This window comes from Lampetra planeri, chromosome 30, assembly GCF_965212315.1.
Source record: "Lampetra planeri chromosome 30, kcLamPlan1.2.h2, whole genome shotgun sequence".
NCBI lineage: Eukaryota > Metazoa > Chordata > Hyperoartia > Petromyzontiformes > Petromyzontidae > Lampetra > Lampetra planeri.
Window position 1 is genome coordinate 7,888,507 of NC_136136.1, and position 17,489 is coordinate 7,905,995.

At 43.4% G+C, this 17,489-nt stretch overlaps 1 protein-coding gene across 2 annotated transcripts in view; it reads right to left on the minus strand.

Annotated features, from left to right (window-relative positions):
* The window catches only part of LOC144728913 (rho GTPase-activating protein 5-like), a 35,752-nt gene extending 19,906 nt beyond the window's left edge, over positions 1-15,846 (minus strand). The window contains exons 1-3 of one of the 2 annotated variants that reach the window (XM_078608656.1): positions 15,747-15,846; positions 8,686-12,572; positions 7,441-7,582 (exon numbers count right to left, since the gene is read on the minus strand). In XM_078608656.1, the coding sequence (XP_078464782.1) occupies positions 7,441-7,582; positions 8,686-12,366 (3,823 nt within the window). In that variant the 5' untranslated portion in view covers positions 12,367-12,572; positions 15,747-15,846. Of the gene's footprint in view, positions 1-4,272; positions 4,308-7,440; positions 7,583-8,685; positions 12,573-15,746 lie in introns of those variants that run through there. The other variant, XM_078608657.1, reaches the window with a different exon arrangement.
* Between the last annotated feature and the right edge of the window lie 1,643 nt (positions 15,847-17,489).

A 17,489-nucleotide genomic window follows, 5' to 3' on the forward strand; every position in this document is an offset into this window, starting at 1 on the left:
ATTTGCATATGCTTATGCTAATTTATAGACATCATCATTCTCAAACATTATCAATCCACCGCTGGATGAAGGCCTTGCCCAAAAGTTGCCATCCTACATGGTCACATAATCCCACAATCCATCTCATTCCTGCACATGAGCTACTCTCATTCTTATTTCTCCGTGGTGATCATCCTCTCGGGTATGTTTCCTCTTTCGGTTGCCATTCCGTCACCCAGACAAATACACAAGCTGCCATCCCTTCTAGCGACATGCCCTGCCCAAGCATACTTAGTTTCCTTAACAGTCAGTATGTCCATAATTTGTGTTTGTTCCCTGAACCATACGTTTCTCTTTCGGCCTTTCAGTATAGTTCCAAGCATGCATCTCCCCATGCTTCTTTCTGTACTTGTGAGCTTTTGTTTAATGTTCTTTGTTAGTGTCCATGTTTCTGATCCATGTCACAAAGGGTAATATGCACTGACTGAAAACATTCTTCCTCAGGCAATTCTGCATGATGCTTTTCATTTTCAAAAATTCTAAAATAACTCCATCTCTCTTTATCTCATTATTTTGATCCTGATCTGCTTTCAATAGACTCTGATGCCCTTAGCAAAGCAAGATAGCACAAGAACACAATGGACACCACATTTTATGGAGTGCAATGATAAAAAAATATATAAGGTAAAGTGTGGTTATGTCAATCCTAGTATATAATTGTTATCATGGCAGTGTAACAATGTATAATTCAAATCTAGATAGCAATTATTATTTATTATTAAACTCATGATACTTTCGTAGAATCGCACATTTAAAAATCAGCATTGTTAAATATGTGTATGTTGTATGCCATGGGTTAACGTGACCTCTTCAGCTAATAGTGGCCACTACATTCATCACATAATCATCAACAATGGTCAATCTGCTGCTGGATGAAGGTCTCCCCAAATTGTTGCCATTTTGCATGATCCTGCGATGTCACAATCCACTTAGCACGTACACACAGCACGGCAGTGCATTGATGTGACGAATAATCTTGAGAGCCCTCAAGACCTAAGGAGCCAGTGGATGGGGGACCCATACCAGTCAGATACCTAGCGAGAGGGCGAGACCAATTGTGTGTTCCCTTTACCAAACTGCACTGACCAGCATGGTGAAGTATAGACTGGGCCACTGGACATGCAGAATTTTGCTCTTTAATCTGCTACTTAAAATGGGCCATGACAAATTCAAAACAAGTTAAATTATTCACCACCTAAATGATGCTGATATTCAAGTTGGCCCAAGCATGTGATGACCCAATTTCAGGACAAGCTAACCATGCAAATAGCCAGTTACCCATTGGCTCAGTCAACCCTGCTTAGAGGCCACCCAACCACACAAGAAAGCTGGGTTTAGGATTAGATTCTTTACCATCGACCACCTAAAATCAATCATAATATGGAAAACACGAATAAATAGCAATACTCAAATACTATTATTCCAAGCCTTTGTAAACTATGAGAAGGCAAATTAAATGTATGCAGTCTTCCAAGCTCTCCAAAATCAAGACTCAGTAATGGGTTATACAACCACAGAAATTACAGGCATTACTGATTTCATATACTGTACCTCAGTAACTTGTTTTACATTTTTTAAATCTATACGAGAGCCATGCATACTGACACCACCAATACTTTGAAGTAGTGTAATTCATTTGAAAAATGCTATGGGACCAGATGGCAACCCGCCTTCCCGTGTGAAGGAGGCCCTTGTGGAATTTTTCAGCTCACCGTGAAACGCCTAAATGCCGTCTTCCACCACTTACGAAGCTGCATTATTTACATATTCCTGGGTCTTGTCATAAATCATTACAAAACAGGCGGAAATACAAGCCCTGACAGGATAATTATTTTCAAATAATACAGCCCGCCGAATGTTAACTGTACGAAAATAAAATTACACTTATGTGAAGCCTACTATACAAAATAGATATGTCATAAGAAGAAAAAACACAAAAGATTGTCTGGACAAGGAAGTATTCATGATGTACCACACATAGTTGTGTTTACAAGTGGACAGTCCAGTGAGGCAAAATATATTGTTCAAATGTGTTCATCCTGTTGTTATTCCCACTGATTAGTCCCATCATGCAAAATACCTACGTACAGAAAAGCACGACCTCAATCTCAACCCAGCAAGCGAAGAGAATTGACCGGTCATCTGTGCTGCATCATCGCGGCACACATCATCCCCTCATTTGCCTCATGTAAGGTTCTCTTTCTATATTTATTTACTTTGCTCTCGAGCACAACTCCATAAGTTGAAACAGGACCCACGGAATGCAAAGCACAACAGACCTTGGCAATTACAATATCTGTTACAATAAACTCAAAAAACAATACTGCCTATGTTTAGGCAAGCTAAAAGAACATGTCTACATCGTAATCCCAGTGTTGCGTTGCAAAAAAAAGACAAAGCGCAAGAAAGACAAAGACACAAGTCTAAGACTTATTACCATGCGTACATTTTAAATCATTCCCACGGGATAAAAATCAGATTTTCATCACCGTCAGCGCCATCAATATCATTTAATGTAAACGCAACTAAATCCTAAAATCAATACGACGGCGAAAAACGCACGAAGAGGGAGGCTCTCTGTGGCAGGGGTCTGACTGAGCCGTGGTGCAATATGGAGCGGTGGCTAATGTCTCCCTACAGGGGTAAACCCGTTGTCCTCTTGCAATGGCGTTAAAATCCTTGCCTCCTGTCTGGGTCCCCCACATTAACCGAATGTCACCACTCGCATGAACGCCAGGTTATTAATCAGCCTGTGAACCATGTAATATGATTGGTGTGTAACGACGCATTGACTCATCAATTAAAATTGATTCTTAAGTTCAATATACACGCATCGAATTGCGGGTATGAGAATTGATTATTTTAGATTCACATGTAATGGGTCCACATGACCTCTGCAACCATAAAATTAACCACAATGGGAAACAAAAAAACGAATTTTCTGCATCAAATCACAAGGCAGGCAAATTGCCATAAGACTAATTATGATTAATATTCATTGAGTGCATTTACATATTTGGCCATCATCATATTCATGTAACACACTGTTTCCTGGGAAAAAAAATAGTCTGATACAGGAGTCGATTCCTTGGTATATAACAAAATATGAAAAGCACCATGAAAAGAAAGCTGGATGAACACCACTGCAACCAAAACAAAGCTGGAACACTATCCAACGCTGTAGTATTTGCTGCACATTATAGCAGTGAACTGGGAGTGCCTGGCGCAGTGTTGAATAAGCTAAGTCAGTTATTTTGTTTGCATGCTGTTCAATATTTGAACTATTGAAGAGTGATTATAAAAAAATAGTTTTACGGATCATGCCTACAAACACCGATGTGTCGGTCACAGTATATCCATCCACGTTATATCAAGGACACAATCACTGTACAATACAATTGTAATCTAAATGCATCCACATCACAAGCCACTGTACAGAAACAGTGCATATATGGGCGTTTTTTTTAGGGAGGCAGTTAATATCATTATTTTTTTGAGAGGCAGTCAGTCATATGCAGAGCAAAAAAGGAAGACCCTGACCCTCGACTGAAACAGGGGTAGGGAGTCAAAAGCATGGGCTGCTGGGGGAAAGCTGTTTCAGATTGTGGGGGCAGCAGAGGAAAATGAGCAAACGGGCAACCTGTGAATGGGTAAACATGGGCCATGGTGGCATTAGAGGACTTCTGTTTGGGAATGTACATGTTAGCTGGTCACGGGAGCAAGACAATAAAACCAACGCAACGCAGCAGTCAGGGGTGGATGCATTGCACGGTGCCACCGTTACTGCGGCGTTTGTGTCACTAAAATAAAAAGTCCATGACTAACCGCAAGTGCTGCATTGACGGCAGAAAAAAATTGGCACATGCTGGGTCAGAACAGTCGTTAAAATACAAAGCATAGATTACTCTGACCACCCCACACTGAGAATCTGCATTAATATCACTGTTTCACCACCTGCAGTGCTCTGCAAAGTCAAGGAGAGGCTGTAACATTAATAGTGGGGTCACGATTAACCTCCAATGAATAGTTATGATTTAGGGTTGTGAATCAATTCAAGATTCGCTTGTTTTGACCTTCCCATTGTTTCTGTCTCACTTGTAGTCTTTCAGGGTCCATTAACCAAAATGTAAAAACATAATTTCGTTTGCATATAATTTTCCACACGTTTAATATTGTCAATTATTACACACCCAATTCAATGCATAGATTGTGAGCCTGAAGAGTAAATTTTACCTGATGAAGGGGCTCCACTGTTCATCACCTACACGCTGCCATGCAAATACAGTGTCACCAATGTACACGGGTTGCAGCTGGCACTGCGACGCTACAGTATGTTGTAAGTAGGGTATAGCCAAGCCAAGGTGGCATCAGGGTTGAATGCACAAGGTTTATGCAATGCTTGCTGTTATGTTGCATGCTTGTCTTCAGCGCTGCTGCACACAGACACCGAGTTATCGCGACTCGAACACATTGCTTCCCCGGGAGGGGACCCAGAGGGCTTTCAGAGCTTTCCAGAGAAAGGTCACTGTTTCAGAGTCACAGGGTAATTGATTCCTTTTAGAGATTACCTTGGTGCACAAACAATAATGTTCACAGACATTATCATTAATTAATTGGTGGTTGCCTACATGACAAATGAGTGGAAAAACAGAACAGAAAATATTTTTAACATTGTGTAATTAAAACAGTAATTGGGGTTTTTATATCCCTACGAAGAAGCTAAGATGACAACATTAACTCTTGACTCAAGACAACAGCTCATTAGTCGTATTTTTTGTAAAATTTAAAATCCCTAATGACAAAGGATGAACCTAGGTCTCGAACTTGCAAGGGCTACCAAAACGCACGGGCATATGGCTTGATGTCCAACCAGCCAGCAAACCAATCAATTGCCATGATTTGGGGCCCCAATTCGATAAAAAAAATCTATTCATTTTAAATCTTGTTTTTCCCATCTTGTCATTGCTCGTCATTGTTCCCTGTCTTGTTAGTACAGTTGTATTTGAACCATTGTCAAAATGTGACATGAGCATATCATTTGCATATATCAAAACACCCCTATTTCAACATATTCTCAGCAATATGAGCATTAGGAACCTTAAAAACCGATATTGATCTTTGAATTAGTGCATTGTCACACCCATACTTACTCAAGCACACTCCTCTGTCAGAGCCCTGCTTCCACTATGAATGCCGCTGCCACCATGGCACTCTTATTAAAAAATCACTCTTTTGTAAAAAAAATTGCCAATTATTAGTCGAGCCCTTCCCCTTAAAGTGGCAGGTAGCCCAACATGTGCAACCGAGCACACCATTTAAAGCAAATTGGGCACTACTTTCGAAGCCCGGCATCGTAGATGCCAAGGCAAATATTGTACAACTTCATGTTAAAAGCCATTACTTTTTCAACTATTCATTCCTCACGCGTGCTTAACTAGATGCCAGCACTGAATATTTGCAAACGCACTGGAAGCTCTGCTGACAGACATGCTTACAGGACACCTAGTATCCAGTCACAGCTAAAACAAACACTGACTTCTCAAACATATCGGCTGTATAACCTTATCAATTATATACTGAATAAAAATGTGTCCATTTTCTTCAATCCACTGCTCGATGAAAGCCACTCCATGGTGTCGGTTGTGGATTTTTTTTTACCCTATTTCACGACGCTGGTCAATACGGGTTGGTGAACACAGGGCCTAGGATCGGTTGAAATATCACTCGCCACTGATGTATGCTATGGCTGTGACTCAAACTCTGGCTCATGGCAAAGTGCATTCACTACGAAGCTACGACTCTCCCAAACTGTATAAGCTGGCAAAAATAGGTGCTCACTTACCACAATACAGCATCTGTAACAGTCTACAAGACTAAACAAAAGCCCTTTTGTGTTATGCAAGAGCATACCTAAAGCCACGTCAATAAAACTGGAGAACTGCTGGTAAAAAAAATACATGTTAAATGTAGCACATGTCTGGTTCTTATTCCATTGCAATAATACTGCACTACTTTCCATGGAAAGCGCATGCAAGTGTGACAAGCAGTATACCTCGGGTATTATTCCTACCCTTATGACAGTAAAACATGGATTGTCAATGTCCCTCCACTTATTTATCCCCCACAAATGGGTTAAACCAGAGTGTTTTTAATGAGCACAGTGAATAGTATAGATTGGCAGGGAGCCCTTATGAGCTCATCTCTTATTTTTATCAACAAAGCTCTCTTCACCTGCTGGCACAGAAACAGCCTGAAAAGTAATAAACCCTGAAAAGGGTATATTTAATCTTCCCGGGCACAATGTAACAGCGGGGCATACATATTCGAACATCAAATGGGTATGAAAAAAACATCTTTGTTGCTATGACAGCAGTTACATTGATGTATTTTCCCATACATTTAGACCACCACGAACGTTCTAAAAATGCAAGTTATTGGTAACACACGTAGGCGAGGCTTTAAATATAGGAACTGCAGTTACACTTTGGGCTCTGTGTGAAATCCATTTTTAATAAATGAGGTCGTCTAAGTGTTCTCCCTCTGGATTATGACTCAACGTGCAATTACTGCAATTCCTTCCCCGCACTGACCTTGTGCAGGGCCACGCTCCAAACGTACACATTCAGTGAAAGCGGGCCTTTAAAACACACTCCAGGCAGACCTTCAACTCTAATGCGTCAGCGCCATTTGCTGAAGCTCAAAGGAATCACTGGCCTTGCGCGGTGGGAAGGTCGAACTTTTCCATTCAATTGGGAAGACCGTGTAAAAATATGCCGTCGAATTATATTTTGTGAAAAACAAATTTTCTAGCATGACAATGAGTCATTTCACCATTGAATATGTGACAAAGCCCAGTGCTGCTCATCTGATTATAAAATGGTGTTTATCTTTTGCCAATGAACATTGCGCGTGGTAACCTTGTATCATGAAGTGTAAAATATGAATGCTTTTATCTTGTGAATTGTAAAATGTTTAAACAAAAGGATTAACTACACAGGCCTTATGAACATCATTCAGTTTTACGCAGGGAAAAAGGAAACATACAAGGATATGAAGGTTAACTTGTAATGAATGCAGATAGCCTCACTGTATAACAGCTTCAACCTTTAATTTTTTTTCGTCCACTAAAAAAACTCACTTCTCGTTTGTAATTAACTGTGGGAAATTTGGTTTCCTACAGTATCCACTGACATTCGCCACAAAGACATGTTCTCTGCCGATAAGGAAAAAGGTGTTTCCTCCGATACGACTCCAAATTTAGAATTACACTTCAAGTGAAAGTTGTTACGGTGCGTATACTTGTAACATGTTATGTACTGAAAGAATAATCTTGTTTTTTTATCAGCCTAAAGACCTGTAAGGGAAAATTCCAAGTGGAAAATATCTTTGCATCGTACTTACCATTCATTTCTATGAAGTCCACACACTTGTCGATGAAGACGGGCACTGCTTTGGTTTGGGACAGGGGAAGATCCTTTAGTGGTAGCCCAAAGTAGCTAACCTTTGGGACACTCTTCGTCTTTGCCTTGGGTGGCTTTGGAGTCTTCAAACAAAAGAAAGCAAACTAATTAAAAAAAGACTAAGTACTGTAAATCTACACTGGAGATGCAACCGTCAACGTGAAGCAAATTATTTCATCCATAAAATGTACTGTACGCCATTTGCATTTCAAACGCAGCATTCGGAAAAAAATGTATTTATTGTACATGGTTAAAAATGGCCTTCTTGTGTTAATCACTGTCAACTGGAGGATGATTAAAGGATGCACAAGCAGTCTGGCAGAGGGCTAAGCAAGAACAGTGTCCCAAGGAGCAAGGGGCACTACATATCATAATGAAGATAACTAAGACATACTGTGCAGCATAAAAATCAACACTTCACGGAACTGCAGAACTCCATAAGTCTGTCTTTAAAGAATAACATATGCAACATCACGAATGATGAGACTGTGTCATACATATGGAAGAGAGTGTATTAAGCACCTAACTGAACAGCTTAATAAAAAAAATTAAAATTAAAAAATATATAAATAACATTTCACGTACTTCCTGGAATTACTTTTAAATATACCCCAGTGCAATGCACTGCAAGCTTGCATGAGTCGTTCCTCGTGCTAATACACGGCATTGCTGCGATTAAATAAAACTGTCGTACATCTGACACCCATGCGAACATCACCACCAGGGCAATTACACGGTTTAGGACTTAAGTTTCAGACATTTAAAGATGTGGGTAATCATTCGTATAATCATTAAGTGATATTTTTTTTTAATCGGGCATAGTATAACAAAAAACTGGATAGCAATAATTTTCCCAAACGTTTTCATCCATTCTGAAATGGTGATGGTGCATTCATTTTCATTGAATCGGCAAATCATTTAATCAATTAATTATTAAACCACATTTACAAAAATATATATAGATGATTGCCTACGAAATGACACCCAGCATGAATTGCATCATTATCATTTTTAAATTGTCCAATTTGTGAAACTGCTCACCACAATACTGCCTTGCGTTTGCTGTAATTAGACAAGGCAATATTTTTTCGCAAATAAATACAATTTCATGGGTATGAGCCCTAAAACGTATGGCATGTGGTGGGATAAGAAAATCTCACAAGGGAAAAAAAATCACATCACTTACTTTGGCCTTGTCTTTCCTTTTGTTCTTTGCACCTTTCTTTTTTTTCGTTCCACTATTGCCGGATGTTTCAGCATCGAACTCCGCAGCGGGGTTGTCAAAGCCCAGATGGTCGCACTCCGAGGGCGACAAAAGTGGGTCAGAGTCACTGCCCTTCTTCTTGCGGCCCCTTCTAACCTCGCCGGCTAGACTGCCGCCCTGCTCCTCGTCGCTGGCATCAGAGAGCATGGCGTGCCGCCGGATTACGTCTGTGGGGTACACCTGCTTTCTCAGCAGAGTCCTGGACTTGAATCGGTACGAGTGGTTTCTCTTCACCTGCTGCCGTACTCTCAGCCTCTGCTCAAATGGGCTGTCGTCGTCACTGTCTCCATTTGGCCCCACCAGTTTGGCACGATTGAACAGCTTTGTCATCGACCATATCTTGCCATCTTGCAATGGCGGAAGCTCAGTTGACTCCGAATCTTCCGGTAATGTCATAGGAGCTTTCAGAGGACCCTGAAGTTTCACGGGTCCCTTGCTGATGCTGTCATTTATCTTCTCGAGAAGTTTGGGGTCCAATTTGTTTACCTGCGGCCTCTCCATAATGGGTTTAGGTTTCGGAGGAGGGAGTGACTTGCGTGTCCTCTCAATGTCTTGGCTCGTAATGTTGGTGCACGTGAGTGGATTCATATTCCCCTCCACATCCATGGATTTTACACGGGGTGTGGTGCTTGGAATAAGCTGAGCTTCATCGCTCGTTGGGCTGTACGGAGGCTGGCACTCATCGTCGTCACTCTCGGATGGCGACGTCAATGACGGCAATGATGCCTGGTGCAGCGTTTCATTGCTCGATTCCAAAGTACGGTCACTCTTGTAGTCATCTTCAACCACAGTCTTCTTCTCCAAAACTTCGGTGAAAAATGTCTTCAGATATTCCTTCTGTCGGTGAAAATGCGGCTGTGCAGATGCAGTAATGAACTTAGCTCCGATCTCATTCGCAATATGGTTGCCCTCAGTGAAAAGTTCTTTTGCCAGAGCATTTTCAAAAAACTCTGCAGAGCTGTCAGTGATGGCCACCAGCAGAACTGGAATGACATCTGTTACATCGGAGAGGAATGCACGAAGCATTGCAAAGGAAGCTTTTCTTTTGGCAGAATACACCAAAATGTAGCCATGGATGAGCTCTTCCCTCTTCAGCATTGCTGCGTGGTAAGAGATGACGGAAACCTTCATCTTTTTATTCTGCATTCCCACAGACATTTCTAAATTTATGCAGTCATTGTCAGTAGAATGCCCACTGCTGCAGAATTCCAGAAAGGGCATTAGGACCGTGTCAATGTTGAAAGGGTCTCCACACATTAGACACATGGTGATGTTCACATCGGGCACACCAGACTCTGGGCTGCTGAATGGGTCGGGCAGAAGAGTCGTGTTCTGGCAAGCATTTATGATCTGACTCAGGGCATGTTTGATCTGTGTTTCATGGAATTGTTTTGGAGATGACATCTCGGAAGGGCAATCAATAAAAGAGACTTGTAGCTTGTTGGCCGCTTGCTGGGCTTGCTGTCGTAGCAAAGGCAGCTTTCTGTTTGTAACGTCCTTCTGATTTGCCAGCATCAAAGTAACAGGAATGCAGCTCGAGAGGCCATCCTTCTTTATGAAAGATGCACAAGAATTCACTCTCCCTAGGCTGTCCATGATGTAATTTAATGATTCCAACGAGTTGAAAACACACAGACATCCGCTGGGCTGAAAAACGTTACTCTGCATGATGTTTGCAAAGCCTGTCACATCTCCATCCATTGCTTTCAGTTCCAACTCATAAACCTTCCCATTCACCGTGAACTCATTTCCGGTCGATTGCTGTTTGATTTCGCTGCCAAGTTTGCTTGCGAGGCCATCTCTACCGAATATTATAACATTAAATGTATCTGCATTGTTAAAATTGATTAAAGATTCCGAACTTTTGCTTATCAATTTGGGAATAGTATTTGAGAGAAGCAGTGGAATTTGCAGGTCAGTGCACTTGTCTTTGCTAAAGCAAGACTCCCTGGTTGGGTGATGAACAAAGAATATGTGTTTCAGGATCAGTGCATCTCTCTCAGCAGACACCCACTTGAGTGCTTTGTAGCGACTGTCATGTTCCAAGTCCTGATAAATCTCTGCAATCTTGTCATGGTTAAACGCTTCATTTCTGTCCACGTCAGCAAACGTTTCCGAGTGCTCGAGAAGCAGCTCCTGGTATTCGTCTTTTATTTTATCTATTATTTTGCCTTGACACTCTTGGTAGATTGAAATGCGCTCTTGCTCGCACAGCATCTGCGAGCACTCCTTGTCTATGAAAAATGCCTGTGCATCCTCCCATGGCCTTCCTGGCAACACCTCGCTTGAATTCTCCAACATGTTACAAAAAACTCCCTTCATTTCCTCCTTCTTCCTCAACACCTGCAATTTCTGCACATGGGCTTGGAAATGTGAAGGGCCAAACTCTCGCAAAAATTCAACAGGGATACGCCTGTCGGTGACAGCGTTGATATGACTGCTTTCGGTCCAAACCCCATCCGACAGCTCGACAAACCACAATCCAAACTCTGGTTTCTTCTGCAAGAGCAACAAAGCCTCATCCCAGCTAAGGAATTCAATGTCCGTGATGTCAGGGATCAATGAGTCAAAAGCGTTTGGCAGAGAGCTGATATATTGTGCTATCTTTCCTTCAATATGGGCAGCCTTTAAACGTTTAATGTGTTCTCGAAAGTAACTTTCAGCTCTGTTAGCACCCAGCAAGTCCACAAGCTGGACATACTCCGGGTAGTCATCCAGTTGCTTGCTGGTCACTTGCCAGGTTATGTGGTAGTCTCTGACAATTTTTGTCAACCGAGAATTATAATTCTTAATGGCACTTTGGTGGTGTTCCTTGACTTGCTTGGCAGCCTCCACAAATTGCACCAACTTTGGCTTTCCTTTCAGCTTGTCAATCATTTGTGCAAGGGTCAGAAATGCTGCCGACACATTGACATTGTCATTTGCTGATGTCTCAACTACTGGCAGGTTAACTTTTTTTCCAGAAGCAAAAGCTTGAAGTTCCTTAATGTACTGCTCATCCAACCTGTCACACTTTGTGGCAACCAACAAAATGGGTTTTTTTGATTTCACAAGTTGCGATACTAGCTTCTCCAGAAACCTCAACTGATCTTCCAGCATTCTCTGTGTGGAAACGCTGACATCGAAGCACACCAAAAAGCCATCAATGTGCAGCTTACCATCGGGCATTGGATGCTGGTCAAAATCTTGCTCAATTCCAAGTTGGTCAGTGCAAATGTACATGAGCTTTTCGGCTGAGGTGAGCTTGGTGGCTGCCGCACGTTTGATGTAATGCTGGGGGTTGGAGCTCCTGTGTGACTGGAAAGTGGCATCGTCAATAAATTCAGTTTGTTCGACAACATTGAAAATGTACTCTTGTCCCTCGTCAGTCGTCCGCGTTGTCCTGCCCCAGTAAAGGTAGTGATCATTATTTACAACCCGACCACTGAAATCAATTTGGCTCAATATCGAAGTGTGTTCAGTGTGATAGTCATCTGCTTTTGGCCTTAAAAATCTGTTGCTGAGGCATGACTTTCCTACTCCACAGCTTCCCTTCTCCTTCTCAGTTCCTGAAAGTCCAACAACACTTATATTGTAGGTTCGTGTTTCCTTGTTTTTTGACATCGCTGTGCTGCGTGTAACATCACACTACTATTACATGAGAACAAAAGCAATTATGTTTCCATATAATATGTCATTATAATAATTTTGGCTCTTTCTTGCACTTGCAAACAATATTTTCCATGTGACTAGCAGTAACAAAAAAAACTTTTAAAAAATGTTCGCCAACAATGAGGTCCTTTACATTTTTTCCAGATGAGCAATTGTTTCTGAAAGACAAACACACAGAGACATTTTAAATATTTCAAAATAACGTTCTGCTTGCATTGAGAGCTTAGTAATTTAACACAGTGAAATTAATGGAAAATTTACATGATTGTCACAATAATTATGTAACCGCAATGTTAAAACCCATCGATGGCAGAGGTGAGCCCAGGAAAATAAAACGTTGTTCTCAAAAAAGTACATGGAAGCTATGAGTATAGGCAGGGAGATATCTGATCGCCTCATATCAGCACCAATAAATTCCTAGTTGGACATCACAGTTGATATTCTGACAATAGACATCACCAGCCCGTGACTACATACGTCAAATAAACCTTGACACAAGCCTTTACCAGGATTAAAATGGTGTGTAATGTGGAAGGGAGACTCATACGTGAGATAAATCATACATCAGGCACTGGGATTTCACAGAACTTTTTAAAACATGTGCTAAGCCACATGACCTTCGGTGGGCAGGGCTGCCTGGGAAATTACCAATGTTATTGGGTGGTACAGCATAACAAACACTCACAAAAATCACGAAAGAAAATAAACAAAAGGCCAAACATATTTAGAACAAACCCCCGTCTATCATCGTTTTCCTGAAAAAAACCCTGTGAATACATGTCTAAGTATCTTGCATTCTGCAAATCGGCACAAATGCTGGCTTTATGGAGCAGGTCTATCACTGTTTGTGGACTGACTTGCATATTGGTCTCTGCATTTTTGAGAAACAAGGCCCTTCCTCATGCATGGTCAAGTTAAAAATATAAAATCCATGTCTATGCAAAACATTTACTAGATTCCGAGCCAGAAAATGGTCTTGTCAAACCAAAACCACTGTAGAAAAATGGTCGTACGATCAACTTCCTCATTGAAAAATGAGTCAAATATATTACTTCCAAACAAGTGCACTATTCAAGTTTGTAAAAGTTGTCTTGGCAATTTATTTAATAATTAACTTGAGGAGGTGGGTGACTCAGAGTTCGGAGAGCTGAAATGGCACTGCTGAGAATATGGGATCAAATTGAGACATCCGCCTGTGATTAAATCGAGTTCTCAAGTCTAGCAAGTTGAAGGTCTCAGCCTGATCACCGATTACTGCACAAGAAACCATATTAATACATCTAGTTTTGCACTTAATTGGCCAAATTCCAGTTCTCAGAATTAAACGTACTTTTTTTATTGTCAACTGACCAACATTATTTTGCTACTCCCTGGTTTAGTAAAACAAACATTAACTAATGGAGATAGTGCCTTTAGTATTCAACGTACAGTTGATTAATTTCAAGTGTGACCAGCTTTCATGTTTGAACCACTAACATGTTGCACAAACTCCTGGCACCTCTCCATGCCTGTTACGTTCCCAACTAAAAATTGCTCCACTATGTGAATCATATCCAAACCCTGTTATCGCACGCAACACATCCTTCACAAAATGCAGAAATTAAGCTTCACAATGTCAAAACGCTTATCTTCTGGGCACGACGACTGTGAATAACAATTACTTTTTTGTCCAGTAATCACCATTCAATCGCAAATTTTAAAGGAAGGAATCTCTCTCAATAACAAATATGGAGAAACCCAAGACTAGGTATATACATATAAACTACTGAATTGGCACATATAATTTTAGCCGACAGTTACAGTATTGACAAGGCGTTATTCGAAATCTTCCTCGCAATTCCAAGCTCCATTAGCAGTGTACTCGCTGGGGCTTTTAACATAAACATTATGTTTCAGTTGCCCCACATGCTGATGAGGCAGTTCAAACGGCCCGGCTCAAGATGTCTATGCTGTGGGGATTATCAGGGATCATCTCTGGATTGTCCGCAAGATAAAAACAACAAACACGTAAACAAACCACTTCCTTCCATTGCACATTTTAACAACACCAACCGATCAAGCTCCCCTCTCCCGCCACCCACCCAACAATTTCCACTCGAGTCTTCCAAATGAACTACGGTACACTAGAAAATCTAACTTTAATTTGTACCCCATGACAGTCAGACACCGTAAAGACTGCTCGGCGGCATGTGAGGTGATGTGATATACGGTCATATTTAATATACTGTACATCTCCAGTTCCCCAATGCCCCTATGTGTCTCCCATTTATATCACCCCGAATACTCCCACACAAGCGAAGACAAGCACAGAAATGGCAGTCGGGTGAGCAGAACCACAACTCTCAGTTGGGAGTGGAGGAAATCTGAATGTTTTTTTTCTTTCCCCCACCCACTAAACTCACATGGCCCTTGTAGATTCACGGCAGCCTTATCAGCAAGCCGGCTGCATGGCTGGGCCGGCGGGCTGCCTGGCTGGCCAGGAGGCTGGTTTGGCTATTTAATTGAGCAAACGACAAGCCAGCTCACGCATTCACTGGGAAGCCGTCTGGTAGACCATCGGCCTGACTGGCTGGATGAGTGACTGTATAATCAAGTTACTTGTTGGATGACTGACTGGGTGAGTACATGTCAAGCTGAATGTTTCAAGAGTAGAACCTAGCTGCCTGGGTATGTGGAAATCATTGTTGTGCGAGTCAGTGCCAAGCTGGATGTCTGACTGGTCGGCCAACTCGATGACTGTCTGGGTGAGCTACTGGGTAGATGATGTTACTGGCTGAATGTCTGGGTGGGTGACTGATAAGCAATATTGTTGAATGGCAGACCATCTATCCGGTATGCTGACCGACACCCAGTCTGGCTGGGTGTTGCAAGACGCCCACCTACTTACGAATCGCGCTGGCCGTCTAGGCAGCTAGCCTGACCCACTGCCCGACGACTTTCACAATTCGCGTGACCGAATGACCGACTCAACACCCGGCTGAGCGGGGCCCGTTATGATCGCAAGCACCACATCCACCACAGCCACTACAACCTCCAAACACATCCATCAGCAGCACAATCACTACCACCAACCACCAATATCCACCATCAACAACACCACCAACAACAACCACCACCACCACCGACGACGACATCCATCATCAACCACAACCATAAACCTTCACCGTGGCCTCCGCATCCTCGCCCAATAGCGCTTGGAGCGAGTGTGCGTGTGTGTGGGGAAATTACAAAAAAATATATAAAACAACACGATTCGCGCAACGGTGGCAAAGAGAAGGACAGGCCATGCGTCTAGAGAGAAACGTCGGCGAGAAAACGAGGGGGAAACTTACGGCGAAAGACGAGAAGCGGAGAGGCGGTGCGTGACGCTGCGAGCTCCCCTCAAGTCTCTGCGCGCCGCTGTCTCCCCTCAGTCTCTCGCGCGGGGGGCGGGGCACCCAAGGGGCGGGGCTCGACAGAGGGGGCGGGGCTCGACAAAGGAGGGGCGGGCCCATTGAGCGCGAGAGGCGGGGCATTGGTGGCGGCGGTGGCAGGGGGGGGGGTCACGGTGGTTGGGGGACGAGGGCCCCCCCCACTCCCTCTAAGGGGTGGGGCTCGCTGGGGGGGGGGGCAGTGAGCGCGAGAGGCGGGGTATTGGTGGCGGCGGTGGCAGGGGGGGGTCACGGTGGTTGGGGGACGAGGGCCCCCCCCACTCCCTCTAAGGGGTGGGGCTCGCTGGGGGGGGGGGCAGTGAGCGCGAGAGGCGGGCACAAAAGGGCGGGGCTCCCGAACGCGGCTCGGGGAGGGGCGAGATTATTGCGGGAAGGGCCCGGGGGGTCACGGTGGTTGTGGGGGGGGGGACTCGGCCCCCTCCCCCAAGGGGCGGGGCTCGCGGGGGAGTCGCCGGCCCTAGGCTGTGACGTCATTGCGTGGGCGGAGAGAACCCCGGCTCCGCCAATCGTGTAAGGCGAAGAGGAAGGTGACGTCACGAGGGGGCCCACGTGCAGCCGTGGACGTGGTGGATGTTGCGTTGATGTAAAATGCACCGGGCTGTTTAAATAGAGTCCATTGGACGGCTGTTAAGAAGTACTTTAGAGCTCGTGGGATTCCTCCAGTTTAAGTAAATATGCCGACGCTGACTTTGCTGTGCAGTCAACGTATGGAGTAATATACGCGCGGTAACGAATACATTACGAAAAGGTCGCACGCATTACACACAAAGTGCTTGCCACAGATCAACCGCAATTCCTCGCTGATGTCGTCAAGGAGCAATACATCATCGTGCGAACCCCGATCATCCGACTTTTTGGTTGGCCATCGAACGAAGACGATCACCGCATCTCGCGCTTTCAGATGCGCTTCTGCGGCCGTCTGGAACGCTCTTCCGATATTAGGAAGCCACTGGGGCTATGCACTTTCAAATCTAGATTAAAAACGAATTTCCCTAGAATAGTTTTTTTGTGTTTAGTTTGTTGTCCTTCCCCCGCACCTCCCAATTACTACGGTTGGTTATGTACGGTGCGAAAGAAGTTCAACATACGAAAGAATAGTACATTCGGGAATCCACGTGTTTACAGCTCAGTATTCATCAGAGGTGGGACAAAGTCATTGTTATGCAAGTCCAAGTCGAGTCGCAAGTCATCAAATTCATGACTCGAGTCTGACTCGAGTCCAAGTCACATGACTCGAGTCCACATCTCAGAGGTGGGACAAAGTCATTGTTATGCAAGTCCAAGTCGAGTCGCAAGTCATCAAATTCATGACTCGAGTCTGACTCGAGTCCAAGTCACATGACTCGAGTCCACACCTCTGGTATTCATACATGCAGCCTATATATGTACTCTCATTTACAGTGCAGTATACAATGTAGTTAACATATGTAGTCTATACATGCAATCTATAGTCGAAATGCAGTCTATTTTGTGTCATTGTGCAAATGTACGGTATTTGATATATTTACTTTGGGACTGGATATTTTACTGGAATAGCAATATGCTGTAAGAACCATACACAATCACGTTTGTAATTGGGTTGACGTCAGCCGGGTCTGGCAGGGTCAGCGATCCGGAAAATATCTCACACCACATCCACGACTG